Source organism: Eumetopias jubatus, unplaced genomic scaffold (assembly GCF_037043125.1).
Source record: "Eumetopias jubatus isolate StellerSeaLion01/CBP00866 unplaced genomic scaffold, mEumJub1_p1.0 scaffold_11, whole genome shotgun sequence".
Classification (NCBI taxonomy): Eukaryota; Metazoa; Chordata; class Mammalia; order Carnivora; family Otariidae; genus Eumetopias; species Eumetopias jubatus.
In genome coordinates, this window is record NW_028274817.1 from 29,250,111 (window position 1) to 29,266,146 (window position 16,036).

The window sequence follows — 16,036 nt, forward strand, 5'->3', positions numbered from 1 at the left end:
TAAACATTTCCAACTGCAGAGGCTAATAGTGACCAAGTCGCCAACTCTCTTCTGAATAGCTGCTTCGTTATACGGAGGAAGTCAGTGGTGAATAGGTACCCACAGGGCCGGGGGGCAGAATCCTCTTATTTTAGGAAGTCCGAAGCATGCATATTTTTTTCTTTTCCTTATTTCTGTTGGGTACAGGTGTCTCAAGCCTGAAGCAGAGCAAGGGAACTGAAATTTCTTATAAGGAGACAGCAGACCAGGCTGCAGGAGCGGACGCTGCGGGGAGTCAGAGCTCCCCATTGTCAGGAGCGCACGGAAGACGTCGCCCCCCAAAAGGATCAAGTGCTTCGGGATCGAGTGAGTGTGCGCCCAGTGGAAGCAGCCTTAAGCAGTCCATTCGAGGGCTTGGCCTAGCTGAGAGGGCTGGGTCCCCGCCTGCCGAGAAGCCTGCCGGAGAGTGTCTTCTCTGGAACCTGTCTCTGGAGCGCCAAGTCAGGGAGCCGCCCACCACTCCGCAGGCAGAACGCGCTACCCCTCAGGAGCTGCTTCCAGATCAAGATGACAACGGAAAGAGAAAGGCTGGGGCAGATTTGGACGCCGGAAAAGGCCCGGTGTCCCAAGCTGTACCGGAAGACACGGCAGAGTCCGTGGTCGGTGGCCCGTCGCCGTGCCACGAAGATGGGGCCTCCGGAGGCGAGCAGCCAGAAGCCAGAGCTGCTCGTTCATCGGCGGCGGAAAGCCTTTCTCCAACCCCGGACGATGTCCTCTTCTCAGGGGCCATTGAGGGTCAAGTGTTCATGGATCCTTCTCAGATGCAGTCTGAAGGGGAAGAAGCTTTCAGCTTTGATGTGCAAGTGAGCCATTTGAAAATGGCGTCAGTTCAAGATATCCCCGCTGTCTGCAGAGAGAAGTCTCCCGGAAACGTCCTCCCGGCCTTCGCCGCGAGCATTTCAGGTCCGGCAAGTGCTGTGGCGGAGGGAGGCAGGTCTGCGGAGAGGCTGCCTTCCAGAAGCCTCGCCTGGGCGGCTGAAGAAGCGTCCCCGGATCCAGAGGGTGCTTCCGAGGAGGAGAGCGGTTCGGGGCAGCAGCTGCTTCCCAGGCCTTCTTCCCAGGCCCTGGGGAAGCCTGCCGATGACCGACAAGTCTTCACCGAGTCGGAAAGCTCGGCCGCGCGAGCGAGCGGCCCTGAGCTGCAGCTGGCTGCGGGCTACTCTCCCCCGGCCTTCGGGAAGCGGGCGGCGGAAGCGGCGTCCGCGGATCCAGCGAGTCCTTTGGAGGAGGAGAGCGGGGCGCCGCGGCAGCCGGCTCCCACACACCCCTCCCAGTCCTTGGGGAAGCCTGACGGTGACCAGGAGACCACAGACTCAAAAAGTTCTGGGGACTCGGGCAGTTCTGACGAGCGGCTGACGCCCACCTGTGCCGCGCAGGCCTTGCAGGGGCCCGAGGACAAAGGCCGCACAGACCCCCACGGTCACGTGGAGAAGAAGCACAACAGTGCTGGCGCCTGGAGCGGCTCCGAGGAGGACGTGCCTCCCAGGCCCCCTTCCCAGGCCTCGGGGCAGCCCGCAGACCACCAGCACGGCGCCTCGGGTGCGAAGCACCTCCCCGAGGAGTGGGGGGTGTCCGTGGGGCGGCTCGCTCTGACCTTTTCGAGGCCGATCCTTCAGCAGCAAGCGGCCTCAGGGTCGGCGAGGCCCGCGGACCCTCCCCGGAGCAGCCCCGCGGAGCCGGCGCCCGCCTGGCAGCCCGTCCAGTCCTGGCGGAGCCCTCAGGCTGAGCAGCAGGCGCCCGCGGGCCCCGTGGGCGCCGCCGTGCAGTGGGCCATTGCTCTGGAGCCGCCGCCGCCGCCGCCGCCCAGAATCTCGTCTAAGCGCCTGCTCAGGCCTTGGCCTGAGCCTGCCGTCTGCAAAGGTCCAGAAATGGCTGCCGCCGTCGGGGTGACTTCCGTGGACCTGCCGCCGCCGACGCCGCCCCCGCCGCCCCCGCCGCCCCGGAGACCGCATTCTCAGCCGCCGCTGGACCCCATCGCCGAGCAGGCGACCCGGGAGGACCCCGAGTCCCCGGCTGTGGAGGGGAGCATTTCGGCGGAGCTGCCGCCACCCCACCGTCCCTGCCAGGCGGTCGTGAGACCCGTCATTGAGCAGCAGGGGTGCCTGGGTGCCGAAGGCGCTGTGGTCGAAAAGAACGCCCCTGGGCAGCCGCCGCCGCTGCCCGGATATGATGCTCAGCCCCCGACGCGCCCTCTGGTCCCGCCACGGGCCTCTGCCAGTCCCGAAAGCCCGGCAGCTTCTGCGGAGCCTCTGCCTCTCAAAGTGCTTGCCCAGGCCTCGTTGAGGGCCGGAGTGGAACCGAATGTGTCCTCGGGTCCGGAGGGCGCCGCCGCGGAGAAGGCCATTTCAGGGGAGCCGCCGCTCCCCCCAGATTCTGCTGCGTCCTTGACAAATCCCAAGGCCCCGCAAGCATCCGAGACGGCTGTCGGGGAGGGCCCGTCCGTGGAGCCGCCGCCCAGAGGCCCCGCCCAGCCCTCGGTGAGGCCGAAAGTCCAGCCGCAGCCCTGCCCGCTGGCCGCAGTGGGAGCTTCGGCTGCCACCGCCGAGCCCGCCCTGGGTCCCGCCCTGAGTCCCGCCCTCGGCCCCGCCCCGGCGCCGGGCCCGGCGTCCCCCAGAAGCGTCTACCAGTCCTGGCTGAGCTCCTCAGGCGAGCACGAGGGCTCCGTGAGTGCCCAGAGCGCTGCTCTGGAGTGGGGCATTTCTCTGGAGCCGCTGCCCCCGCCGCCCCCGCCGCCCCCGCTGCCTCCCAGAAAGCCTTCTCAGAACCCCAGGAGGCAGGGAGGGGAGCGAGCAGCCTCCTGGCGGTCGGCGAGCGCTCCTCCAGAACGGGACGCTCCTCCAGCACCCGGCGCTCCCGCGGCCGGCGCCGCGCGGAAGCCTCCCAGATGCGCTTTCCAGTCCCGGGGGAACACAAAAGTCAAGCAGCCCGTCTCCGAGGCTCTAGAGCGCGCCGAGGCCCTGAGGATCATGGCTATGGAGCAGCGGCACTCTCTCCGAAGGTCTTCTCAGGCCCTGACCGCAGCAGTGGTCAAGCCTCCGGCCTCCGCAGCTCCAGAAAGGGCTGCCACCGAGGAAGATGCTTCTGCAGAGCCGCTGCCTTCCAGGCAGCCTTCCCAGTCCCCTGGGAGATGCAAAGGGCAGCAAATGTCCAGTTGTGAGAGTGCTCGTGCCGAGGCGGCCGTGTCTGGGAAGCCAGTGCCTTCCAAGTATCCTACCCAGGTCTCATCCAGGTCCAAGGTTCAGGAGATGTCCTTCCGTCTAGAGAATACCGCTGCGGAAGGAGATTCAGCTGAGAAACCGCCGGTGCCCAGGCATCCTTCCCGGTCGTTTGTGAAGTTTATGGCAGAACAAGTTTTTTCTGAGGGCCCTGCCCATCCTCCATCTGCGAATCAACTTTCCAAAGCTCTGTTGAGGTCTAAAGTCCAGTACCCAGCTTCCTCGGGCCCAGGGAATGCCAGTACCAGGGGAGGCATCTCGTCGAAGCTGCTGCCTACAGCACGCCCTTTACAGCCCCCGGGGGGCCCTGAAGGCCCCAGAGCGGTTCTCCCACATTCAGAGAGTGCCCCCGCGAAGCCCAAGCAGAGCAGTTACAAGGAGCTGCTGCCGCCCGGACACCTGTCCCCGGCACCGGTGAAGCTCGCGTCCCGGCAAGTCTCCTCCCTGCTCTCTCAGGGCTCTCCTGAAATACAGAAGCGCTCCAAAGAGCGGCTGCCTTCCAGAGGCCTTCCCCAGGCCAAGGAGGGGGCCGAATTGCAGCCCCAGCTTTTCTCCCCAGGCCCCGTGAGTGCCCCTGCAGGTTGGAGCAGGTCTGAGGAGTGCCGGCCTCAGCAGCCTGGACGCACTCCCCAGGCACCGGCCAAGCCCGAACGTCCGCCCCAGGTCCGGCCAGGTTCCGCGAGGGCTGCCGCTGAGGGCGCCCTGTCTGAGAGCCGCCCCGGCAGCTGGGCCCCACCAAGAGGCCTGGCTTCTCCGAGCAAGACCAAGAAACATCGCCAAGGCCCTGAAGACCTCTTTAAGAATAGCCTGCCTCCCTCTACCAAACCCGTGAAGCTCAGCACGGCTCCTACCAGGCAGGCATCCACTGCTGGGGGCACTTACTCCAAGGGGGAAGGTCTCGAGAGCGGCGATCAAAGTAACAGCCATGCAAACGTATCCACCGGTGGGTCTGGTGTTGAAACCCTTTTTGGAGTTCGCCTGAGAAAAGTCCCTTCCTTGAAGAAGCACAAGAGTGAGAAACAAGATGACCTTACCAAGCTTTCTTCGCTCTCCTTGGGTCCGGTTTCATCTTCCACATGTAAAGAACAGCGAATCGGAAGAAGCGTTTCCCAGGGGCTCCTGGGCACTGCAGAGAACCCCGCCACAGCATCTGACATGCTGGAGAAGCAACAGAGCAGGCCCAAATCCGAAAGCATGGCCAAGAAGCAACCCATCTACAAGGTCCCAGGTGAGACTTCCTCTTTCCAGACAGCAAGGAGGTACCAAGTGGAGGGAAGAACTAGAGATCAAAGTCTTGAATGGAGGAAGTCTGCTCTAGCCTCGCCTGCTGAGTATTTGCTTTGATAGGGGCCAGCTTGTGGATTTTAGGAGCAGGATGGTGCCCCATTCTGGCTTAGTGGATCTGGAGATGGTTAATTTTGAGTCTTCCCTGTCCCAGGGACATCCATCCATCCACATTCTGTGATGGACACACGACCATCTGCCTATTCCTTCTGTGCACCTTCCCTTTGGATGGAATTTTATACCTTTCTCAAAATACTTGGACAGGTATTATGCTCCCCACCCCCCCTCCCACGACGCCACGTGGTTTTTAAAAGCCAGCTCATTAGTAGAGCACTACATTCAGACTCGCAGCTTGAAATCTTAATTTGCTGTAAATGCTTATACTTCCAAAGCTGCTTCCCACGCCTGAAATGTCTAAGAATCCAGAGCTAGGTGATCTTTCGAGCACTGATCTCTCTCAAAACCTTTGTACCTTCACACTGACCAACCCTGGTCTTCATGCCTAGAACCACACCCGTGAAACCACGCACTTGCACGAGGGAATGTGTAGCGTCAAATGCTATAAGATACTCTTTGGACTTCGAGGAATGCCATCAGTAGCCTGAGCCTCTGGCCTCGTGGGAGTTTTCCCAGCCCACCTGGCCACCCTGGTCCTACCGTGATTTGGGGATACGAAGAGGGATGGACGAGGGAGGGCGAGGGACCAGTTAGAGGACAGTACGCAAACACGGATCTACGCAAGGAGCTCCTGCCTTGCTAGGTTGTGGGGATGGCACCAAAGAAGGGGGCCCTTTTCGATGGGATCTCTGTTCATTTTCATCTGGCAATTAACAAGGATGCCATCTGGTACATTAGTGTGGGTAGGCCCCGGCCTGGCTCGAGACCCTGCCTGCCTCACTTCGGTTCTAACCACTCTCCTTCCTTTCTCAGGAAAGGTTCTTGGTCGACAGTCAGATTATGCCGCCTCAGAGCCAGCTTGGATAACCATGGTAAAGCAGAGGCAGAAGAGCTCCCAGGCCTACATTCCTAAGAAAGAGGCAAAAACCAAGAACAAAGCTGGAGCCAAGCCTGAGGCCAAAGAGCCTAGACATGGGGGAGAACCTGTGGCAGCCCACAAAACACTCCAGAAGGTCACTAGAGTTGGTTGACTAAGCTTGCGTCGGGAACTCTGCCAAGCCTGCAGCTCCCCACCTCTTTGGGTGCACTAATCAAGGCAGGGGGACTCTTCCCCGGGGAAGAGTTGTGCCTGGTACTCAGAAAATAACGTGCCCGGCTTTATGCTCTGAAAGGGTTTGTGGAAAGTAATGAGTAGGAGAAGGTTCCATAAAGCAAACCCTGTCCTGAATATTCTAGAGCAGGATTCCATGATATCGGTTGAGCAGTGAGGAATAAGTTATAGAAAAAACCCCCAAAGGTAACCACTGGGATGAGAATTGAGTAACTATCCTTACAGGCATTTTATGCCTATGACTATACGTATGTATTGAAGAAGATATAAAGGGAATCAAACTAGAGGGCGCCTGGGTGGCTCAGTCGTTAAGCGTCTGCCTTCAGCTCAGGTCATGATCCCGAGGTCCTGAGATCGAGCCCCACATCGGGCTCCCTGCTCGGCGGGAAGCCTGCTTCTCCCTCTCCCACTCCTGCTGCCCTGCTTGTGTTCCTGCTCTCGCTCTCTCTGTCTCTGTCAAATAAATAAATAAAATCTTTATAAAAAAAAGGGGGGGGAGTCAAACTATACATACTATTTTTCATTTGATATCTCATCTCTGGGCACCTGTTCATACCATCCATAACGATTGACCTTATAAAGGTAATGCTTGATATTTGGGGCTTTGCATATTGGTTGGCTTTGGTGTGGCACCTGCCTACAGGTGAGAAGCAAGGTTACGTGATGAACTAGACTAACGGTCCCACCTGTGGATCAGGGTTGACGGGATGGTGTCTTGCTTCCAACATCCCATTTGCGATGTCTTTGGAGGTGCTGGAATGAGAGCCCCTCTTGTCAAAACCGCAGAACACTGACCTAAGGAAACATATCACATTTACATACCAAGAGATATGTCTAAGTTCCTGTATTGTTGGCTGCTTACTGTAACTGTCGAGGGATCAACATTAGGATCTGCTTAACTCGAAAGATTTTTTTCATTTTCATCATTAGTATTTTTATGGGAGCAGGAGATACAGGGGCAAAGTGCACCTTGGTTAAAGCTTTCGTCAGGGGAAAATGCACCAGGGTATATAAACTCAGTAATTTAGACCAGTTGTGGCGAGGTGCATTTGAAAAGCTTAAACTGTACAATTCTGGAAAGACCTGTAGCTACGTCTCTTTCTGGTGGAAGGAGTGCAAGTCAGAGGTCAACAGTTTTGGTAAGTGAGATCCTGTGGAACTCACTTCAATTCCTTGATAAGATTTGTTCGTAACCCCCACATTCTGGTAGCTTGTTTTTAAGTGTTGGTAGTGTGTTAGGGAAAAGGTTGTTCTCAGGTTAAATAATTGTGTTAACCTGTTTACACTATTTGTATGATTTGATGGCCTTTTCTTCCAGATCTCAAAGGTGGTAGACTTGAACCAGCTGAGGTTTTGTGAACCTAAATTCTGAGCCAAGTTCCTCTCAGTGCTATTTCCTTCCCTCTCTCTCTCTCTCTCTTTCCTTTTGACTAATGTGGAACTCTAATAGCCAGGACAGGGCTTGCCCCTTGGTTTTCTGAATAAGTAATTCACTCTTCTCCACGTCAGGACTTAACAAGCTTTTTGTTTTCATTTTTGTATTAAAGGGAGCTGGCCTTGCAAGTGAAAACCAACCCAGAAAGACCTTTACTTCCGATGTCAATAAACCAGAGAAGATGGCACAGAAGCTACCTAAGTGGACCAAAGCAGGTAAAAACAGCCCCCCCCCAAAAAAAGTCCTGGCAGCACGTTGGGAAACTTCTGCAATTTCCATCTCAGACAACACATGTCTTTCCCCACCCCCTCCTCCACCCCACATCAGCCTGGTGCTTCACATGGCTCTTCCATTAGGTACAGATATTAGCTTGTTTCAGGAAAATCCAATTGTGAGGACCACTCTGAGCCCAGTGGGTGACTTTCCAAGGGCCTCCCAGTCTTCGACCTTGTCCAGGAAGCTGGTATAGGTACAGAGTTGTGATCACTCACTAAAATGTCCCCGCGGCTGCGAGTCCAGAGGAGAGCACCGGGCTCCTTTCCAGCTCATAGCAAAGCAGTACTTTCTCACCTTCTACAGCCCCAGGGACACTTTAAAAAATCCAATGTACAGGCCCAGGGGTGTCAAATTGTTTCTTTTCACTATTTCAAAGGCTTGCTTCTCCACCTTCTGAGCAGGGCGTGGGAGGTGGGGAGGTGTTGAAAGCCAAGCAAACACCGGGCTGTGATAGAATAGAATGTGGTCTCAACAGTAGAGGTGTGTGCCAGAGGGATTTTCTTGTCAGCAGGAGCGGGTGGGGGGGGGAGGTTGGGTTTGCACTGAATCTTCTTTGTCCTCTCCCTTTGTCCTCTTCATGAAGAAATTAGACTAGGAACTTAGGAAGCCATGGTCTGGCCACGAAATCGTGGCACCTGACCTGCTGATAGCTATTAATAATCTCACGGGCATTCTACTCCTGTCAGATGGTTCTCAGCTCTGTACATTAGAATTACCTGGCGAGCTTTGGAAACATTTACGAAAGTACAGATGGCCCTGCTCCATTGCTAAAGATTCTAATTCTGTTAGTTCAGGAAATGGTGCGGGCATTGGTGTTTTTATTTAAAGATTTATTTATTTGGAGATGGAGGGGAGGGGCAGAGGGAGGGAGAGAGAATCTTAAGCAGGCTCTGAGCATGGAGCCTGATATGGGGCTCGATCGCACGACCCTGAGATCAGGACCTGAGCTGAAGTCAAGAGTCAGATGCTTCACCAACTGAGCCACGCAGGTGCCCCTGGGCACTGGTATTTTTAAAAAGAGTTCTAGCTGGGTGGTTGGGTGGCTCAGTTGGTTGGGCGTCTGCCTTCGGCTCGGGTCATGGTCCCAGGGTCCTGGGATCGAGCCCCACTTCGGGCTCCCTGCTTCTCCCTCTGCCTCCTGCACCCCTGCTTGTGCTCTTTCTGTCAAATAAATAAATCAAATCTTTAAAAAGTAAAAGAAAAAAGCTCTAGCTGTATACCAGCAGGCAGGCCTCTACCCCAAATCTGTGTCTCCTGAATTGCAATTCTAATTGACCAAATAAATGTCTGATTGCTTAAATAAAAAGAGAGAGAGAGAGAGCCCTAGGTGATTCTAAAGCATACCCCGCACACTGGTTGAGGCAAAGTCACCAAGTCCGTCAGCCATAAAGCAGGATGAAGGAAGGAGTAGAACTAAGGGATGAGGAGGTTGTCTGCTTGGTCAGAGTAGTGTGTACAGTGTTCTTTAGCACAGACTTGTACTGGGTGGATCTACTGAATCCTTATTAGTCATTTCACGTGACACAGATGGGCAAAACAGAAATAACATTACCTGATTTGAAATGTAAAGAAACTGGATAGATAACATATCGTACGGTTTCCTCCCTGGTCTCAAGTCAAAAGTGTGAGACAGTCTGATAATAACCACCCAAACTTGGCCGGTATCTTCTCTTGGGCCTTCCCATGCCCAGGCCCCCGTGGCCATAGCTCTGTAGATTTTATCCCTTCGAGAGACCACCCGTAGCAGGCCCGTGCTTGGGACTTTTGAAAGCCCGAGGAAACCTGAAAGGAGGAGAAATTTTACTGTATCCCATAAACATCCCTGAGTGTCTCTGGGGCTTCTTACTGCTTGCGTGTTATTTGCTGTGGTTCTCGTAGGATTTGAAGATCAGAAGACAGCTCAAGTGCCCACCGTGGCCAAAGAAACCAGGCAGTCTTCAACTCTACCAGCTGTGCTCCGTGAGCCAGTAGAACCGGAAGAGCCAGTTTGGTTCTCTCTGGCCAAGAAGAAAGCCGAAGCTTGGAGCCATATAGCCAAAATCATGCAATAAATAGCTCCTGGGTGGGGCATCAGCATGGCAAGTGATCATTGCCAATAGCTGCATTAATGCCATGCAGTGATTTATTTACTGTAACCACTTTTTATTAAGCAAAAGTGCCTTAAAAGAGGAATTAAAGCTAATCATTATTTGAATGTAACAAACGCCACGAATGCTTAACTTCAGTACAGTCACTACCAACATCTGAAAACCCAGCATCTCCTCTCTAAAAACAATGTGGAATGTTTGCACTGCTATAGAACTGGGGAATCCTTAACTGACTAAGAGGTCGTGGTCATTTCCCTTGTTCAAATAAATTCATTCGGATGGAAATGGCCCGGTGACTTGGCCCAGGGATTGGCTTTCAGGTTTCATGAGCCTGGTTAAATGCTTCAGTTCTTTGGTTGCTGCTCCCAGTTTCACAAAGGCCCTGAGAAGAGGTGATGGAAGTGAAAATTCTGGGTCTCCAAGAAAAGTTTCACACAGCCAGTCCCCCAATTAGCCATTGCCCTTTGAGACACCGCCCTTGTATCCCTGCCCCCCACCCCATGCCTGCAACATATAAAGCTCCCTCTTTGCGCATGCCCCACATTGCCAGTCTGGCATCAGTGCGCACCTCCCTAGGAGGCAGAACATTCCTTGGGGATTATCGTGCTCCCCTAGATGGTTAGTTCATCAGTGTTTGACCTCTTGTCCCAATGGCACTGTGACTCTCTAGCTGCCGAGACATGTACTGAATGCCATATATATCCTGTTTTTTAAGCACTTAAGACGCTGGGCTCCTGAAGAGCGCTTTTCCCTGGCTCTAGCTTTAAGGCAGAAACCTCCCTGTAGGCCAGTTTCTAGTCTCTTTCCCTCAGCAGCCTCTGTTTCCCACGATTTTAGCCCAAAGCAAGACCGTAACCCCAAAGCCATAGAACAATTAACTTTCTGCAAACCGGAAGCCTTAGGCGATCAAATCAGCGCAGCTTCTCCCTGCCCTCATTCCTGAAGGCACACACCTCAAAAGTCACTAGACTGGATAGCTCCTCGCACACCCGGTCCCCAGTGAGCCACTCCCCCAAGTCCTTTCCTTCTGTGCCGTCTCCCAAACACACCAAACACTAAGGGAGAGCTCCCCTTGGATGTCAAGACAGTACCTAGCTCATTTTCTTAGGAGACCCAGAAGTATTTCCTCACTATCCCTCTCACTGTGTCTGCCTCTGTCACCACGGAGCGGCTTTGTTAACACAGAAATGTAAACCTCAACATCTAACCGTGCCTTTAGATTCTGAGTGGGGTGCTGCCTCATGCAAAAAAAAATTCATAGAGGCAGTGAGGTGCCAGAGCTAATTTAAGTCCTTGGTGCTTGGTTTTGATGATGATGGTTTAACGTGACATTCTACAATCATACGCTGGATTTTGCATTTTCTTTATAAAACATCTATTTTTCCTGATACTGTATTCCTTACCATTCCGATAATGCTAGGTTCTTGACTGATTGAGTTTGAATTCCTTTGTATTTCCATAGTGAACAGTTTATTTAGGTAGATGCCCTTGACCCAGGTGACCCTGGTAATTAGTCCCTACCCCCGTTTCTTTAGGGTGGACCACTATTAGTTTTTTCTCATTCTGAGAGCTCTCCATTAATAATTTCTTTTCCACAGTTAACAAAACTCTGTTTTTAAGTAAAGAGGTTAAGTTTTTTTAATGCCTAGATGCGCATTCTGACAAGTTTTCGGCTTCTTTTGGCATTCTCGATTTTTACTATATGTATGCAACGCAAATAAATTCAATAAAGCTTGTTCTGCAGTCTGTCTTTGTCACATGGGGAGGGAAGTCTAATAAGATATTGATAACTCAGACCTGAGGGTTGTCAGAGAAGCAAGACGTTAAGAGATGAATACCCACCATTCGCATCGACATGGTTGGAACTGGGGGGGATTATGCTGAGTGAAATAAGTCAAGCCGAGAAAGACAGTTATCATATGGTTTCACTCATACGTGGAACATAAAGAATAGTGCAGAGGACCACAGGGGAAGGGAGGGAAAACTGAAGGGGAAGAAATCAGTGAGGGAGACAAACCCTGAGAGACTCTGGACTCGGGGAACCAAACTGACGGTTTCAGAGGGGAGGGGGTGGAGGGATGGGGTGACCGGGGGATGGGCATTAAGGAGGGCACGTGTGGTGATGAGCACTGGGTGTCATACGCAACTAATGAATCACTGAACACTACATCAAAAACTAGTGATGTACTATATGCTGGCTAACTGAACATAATAATAAAAAAGATAATTTAAAAAAAAAGAGATTGTGCAGAAGACAAAGGGCCTACACACAGGTGCGCCTGACCGAGCTGACGGCCTGCAGGTGGGTATTTGTATGGGGAAGAAGCGGTATTAAAGAGAAGTGTTGTGTATAAACACTTGGAGAGCAAAGGAAGGGGCCAGTGGGAGGGGAGGGTACTGCAGTTGGGGGGTGAGTAGAGGGAGGGTGAGGTGGTTGGTGGTTGTACTCCAGCCTGGGCTAGGGACTAGATCCAAGTCTTCCAGCAAGTGGGCTATTAGAACAAGTACTTTCAGAAGCAAGGGGCCCCACTATGCACAGGTAACAAAGTGTAACGTGGGGCGAAGAGGGGAAAGGGGTGATAGACCAGGTATTGAACCTGGACTTCCTGTAACATTTGTAACATTTGCAGGGGTCAGAAAAAGTGTTCAGTTGGGGATCCACATACCATCTAGCTGTATACTTGAAATGTTTAAATCAGCCTGTTTTATTGAATGATTTATCTCCTTCCACAACACATGTACCTTCATAATGACCTGAAAGGATTTAGAATTCTCAGACTCCTCTAAGTCCTGCTCCGATGATGTAGGAAGAGCTGCCCCCCAACCTGTCTCCTAGACCAGGCCCCATCCCCTGTTTCAGGCACACGACCCCCTCCCCCTGAGGCCCGGGGGCACGCACACCGGCAGTGCCGTGCCAGCCCTCGCGAGGTCAGCTCTAAGAGGAGCACGCAGGCCCTGGCAACGGGCTTGGGACGGTTCCAGGGGGCCAGGGACCTGGAGGGTGGGCAAGCAGGGGCACACTCCTCGTTCCCGTGGACGGGACTCCCGGTCCTGTAGGGAGAGGCGTGGCCAGAGGAGGACCAAAGTGGGGCCTCGACAGCAGGAGCTCAGGACACCGGTCCCTCTGGCTTGGGTCTTAAAGCAATAAGTCTACAACAGCTCCCACGGCGTAAACACTAACCGGAACCAGTTCGAAGGCCCTCAAATCACACTACCTCGGCCTGCTCTTTCAGTTTAAATAATAGTGACAAAGAGCCCTCTGCCTTCTATTTCACCATGTGCTTCTAGCCATAAGGAATATTACGTGATAATACATTTTAAAATGTCAACACTGGTTGGTGACCAAACACGGAGTTGTGGGAGTGTGACGTGTACTTCATTTTAGCAGACGTGAATTACACCTAATTAGGGCTTTGGGAAAGAAAGATAAAACCCTTCAAGGTCAGCCCGGGGATCGGTGGTGGTGGAGTAGGGGGTACACGTATGGTAGACTATATGTGTGAGAAACGGAGCTGTGTTAGCACAGGACGTGAGAGAAGGTGTCTCATGCCACCAAGGGGGCACCCAGGAAACCTTAACGAAATGCAGAAATGACGCCCTCTTGTCTCAAACCCCTGGGCCCTTCCCCTTCTCTGATCCTCTGTTCGGGTCAAGTATGACCTTATCTTTTCTTTTTCCTGAAACAGATTCCAGAACTTTAGTACATTCTCTCCCTTTCTTCTTTTATTTTCATTATCGTGAAATATTTCAGATCTCCACAGGATAGAATACTCTATCAAAGTCTGTGTACCCACCACCCAGCTTAAGAAACGTAACATTACAAATACAGCTGAAGCCACTGCGGAGCCCTCCCCGGTGGGATTCCCCTCCCTTTGTTTCCCCAAGAAGTAGCCCCCATCCTGACGGAGTTATTTACCTTTCCCCGCGCATGCTGTCACACATGCTGCATTTGTATGCATCTCTCCTGCGCAAGTTTTTACCCCAGACATCTGTATCTGCAGTCAATACGTGGTGATCATTTTGCATGTTTTTTAGACTTCATACACAGGGTATCGTGTTTGCATCCTTCTGGAAGCAGCTCTTTCCCTTATGCTGCTTTCTGCTGCCATCACCCCCTCTGAGCCGCTCTGTGTCTCAGCCCCCTGTGAGTTCTGATCTCCTCCCCAGGCCAGCGCTTGCCGTCCTGTCCAGTTTACCTGCAACCCCCAAGCCAGTGAATGAAGGCTGCTTCTACCACAGGTGAGTCTCAGCTTCTTCCCTTGTGGCTCTTTTTTTTTTTTTTTAAAGATTTTATTTATTTATTTGAGAGAGAGAGAATGAGGGATAGAGAGCACGAGGGGGAAGAGGGTCAGAGGGAGAAGCAGACTCCCCGCTGAGCAGGGAGCCCGATGTGGGACTCGATCCCGGGACTCCAGGATCATGACCTGAGCCGAAGGCAGTCGTCTAACCAACTGAGCCACCCAGGCGCCCTCCCCTGTGGCTCTTAACCAGCGCTTCTGAGACCTGAGCTGCATCAGCATCCCCTGAAGGGCTTGTTCAAACACAAGAGTGCTGGGCTTATCCTCAGAGTTTCTGATTCAGTAGGTCTTGGATAGAGCCTAAGAATTCCTGAGTGATGCTGATGATGCTGTTGTGGGGACCAAACTTCGAGAACCAACCACTGCTCTAAAGCAGTGTCTGGGCCCAGGCTCAGCAGCACCATCTGGCCTCCAGGCCAGCTAAGCCATGCAGGAGGTTTCCTTCAAAACCATGTTGTAGGGCGCCTGGGTGGCTCAGTAGGTTAAGCGTCTGCCTTTGGCTCAGGTCATGATCTCGGGGTGCTGGGATTGAGCCCCGCATTGGCTCCCTGCTTAGTGGGGAGCCTGCTTCTCCCTCTGCCCTTCCCTCTGCCCTTCCCCCTGCTCGGGCTTTTTCTCTCTCTCAGATAAATAAATAAAATCTTTAAAAAAAAAAACCCAAAACACCCCCCCCACCCCCTGCTCCGACTTTCTCTTTTTCTCAAATAAATAAATAAAATCTTAAAAAAAAACCATACTCTAGAGCAGCACTGTCTAATAGACATATAATGCAAGTCACATGTGTAATTTTAAGTTTTCTAGTAGCCACATTAAAAAGTAAAAAGAGGGGTGCCTGGGTGGCTCAGGCAGTTAAGCATCTGACTCTTGCTTTTGGCTCAGGTCATGATCTCAGGGTCATGGGACTGAGCCCCGCATCGGACTCTGCACTTAGCACAGAGTCCGCTTGTCCCTCTCCCTCTTCTTCTCACCCCTCCCCGTCAAGTAAATAAATAAAATCTTTTAAAAAGAGTAAAACGAAATGGGCAAAATTAGTTTTAATAGTATATTTTAGCTCAATATATTATCGTTTCAACATGTAATCCATATGAAATAATCAGTGAGTTAATGTGACATTTGTATACTTAACAGCACATATCAAATTAGACTAGCCATATTTCATAGCCACGTGTGGGTGTAGTTACTAATGTCGTGGACAGTGTAGCTCTAAAGACCTGACTTACATCTCTCTCCTTACAAAAAGTGTTTTAAACTTGACATTTTATTTTATTTGGGGCTGTAATAAACTAATTTAAAATAGGCTCACCAAATGGTGTGGAAAGTGATACCTTTCAGTGAAGGTACGGTGGGCCAAAACAAAGAGGAAAAAGAGAGATTTGAGTCAAGATAATTTAACTAAGTAAAATCTGCCTACATTCCAGTGTATTAATTTAAAACAAACTTAGTTTTAACTAGAACAAATGCTGTCAAATATATCTGTCAAACGTAAGAGAAGAGTCGTATTTCATTGGATATCACTTTTTGCGTGATGCAGTTTGGAATGACATCGGTGTTAATGAAATTCCCGTGGGCTTCTAAAAAATGAAAAACCTAAAAATAATGAACAACACATTCTTTCTTCTTTCTTCATCTTCTTTCTTATGTGCCAACTGCGGGATGAAATGAGAGAAAATGAGCAGTTAGGCAGCATTAACCAGCACCAGTGACTTTCTAAACCTGTGAAAACAGCCCTGTGTACATGTGCTGCCTTTGTGTGCTGGATCTCAGCAAGTGGAGGACAGCACACTCTCCTCTTGTCACCTGTGCCCTTGTGTATAGGGTGCTCGGGCAACCCATGGCTTCAATTCTGTGATCATACCGACCTTGTCTCCCTCTTGCCTAACTCCGTAAATGCTTCCCCCACCCCACCTTGAGAGGCCATTCTGGAATTTACGGAAATCCCTTCACCTTAAAATCCTCTGCTCATTCCACAGATGATACTCCCTTACTCTCCCAGACCCTCGGTCTCCCTATCTACCATACAAGAATGAGGCTGTGATTATGAAATACACAGCTGTGAAAATGCAAAAAAAAAAAAATGTTAATCATTTCAATACATTCAAAGACAAGATACACCTCAAGACTTAATTGCCAATTCAGTGATAAGTCATAACCATACTATGACTAAGTTTCCTTGG

At 51.9% G+C, this 16,036-nt stretch overlaps 1 protein-coding gene across 1 annotated transcript in view; it reads left to right on the plus strand.

The window, feature by feature from the left end:
- The window catches only part of KIAA1210 (KIAA1210 ortholog), a 44,036-nt gene extending 33,780 nt beyond the window's left edge, over positions 1-10,256 (plus strand). The window contains exons 9-12 of the mRNA XM_088028533.1: positions 179-4,482; positions 5,469-5,668; positions 7,314-7,416; positions 9,356-10,256. Coding sequence (XP_087884659.1) covers positions 179-4,482; positions 5,469-5,668; positions 7,314-7,416; positions 9,356-9,528 — 4,780 coding nt within the window. The 3' untranslated portion in view covers positions 9,529-10,256. The remainder of the gene's footprint in view (positions 1-178; positions 4,483-5,468; positions 5,669-7,313; positions 7,417-9,355) is intronic.
- The last annotated feature ends 5,780 nt before the right edge of the window (positions 10,257-16,036 follow it).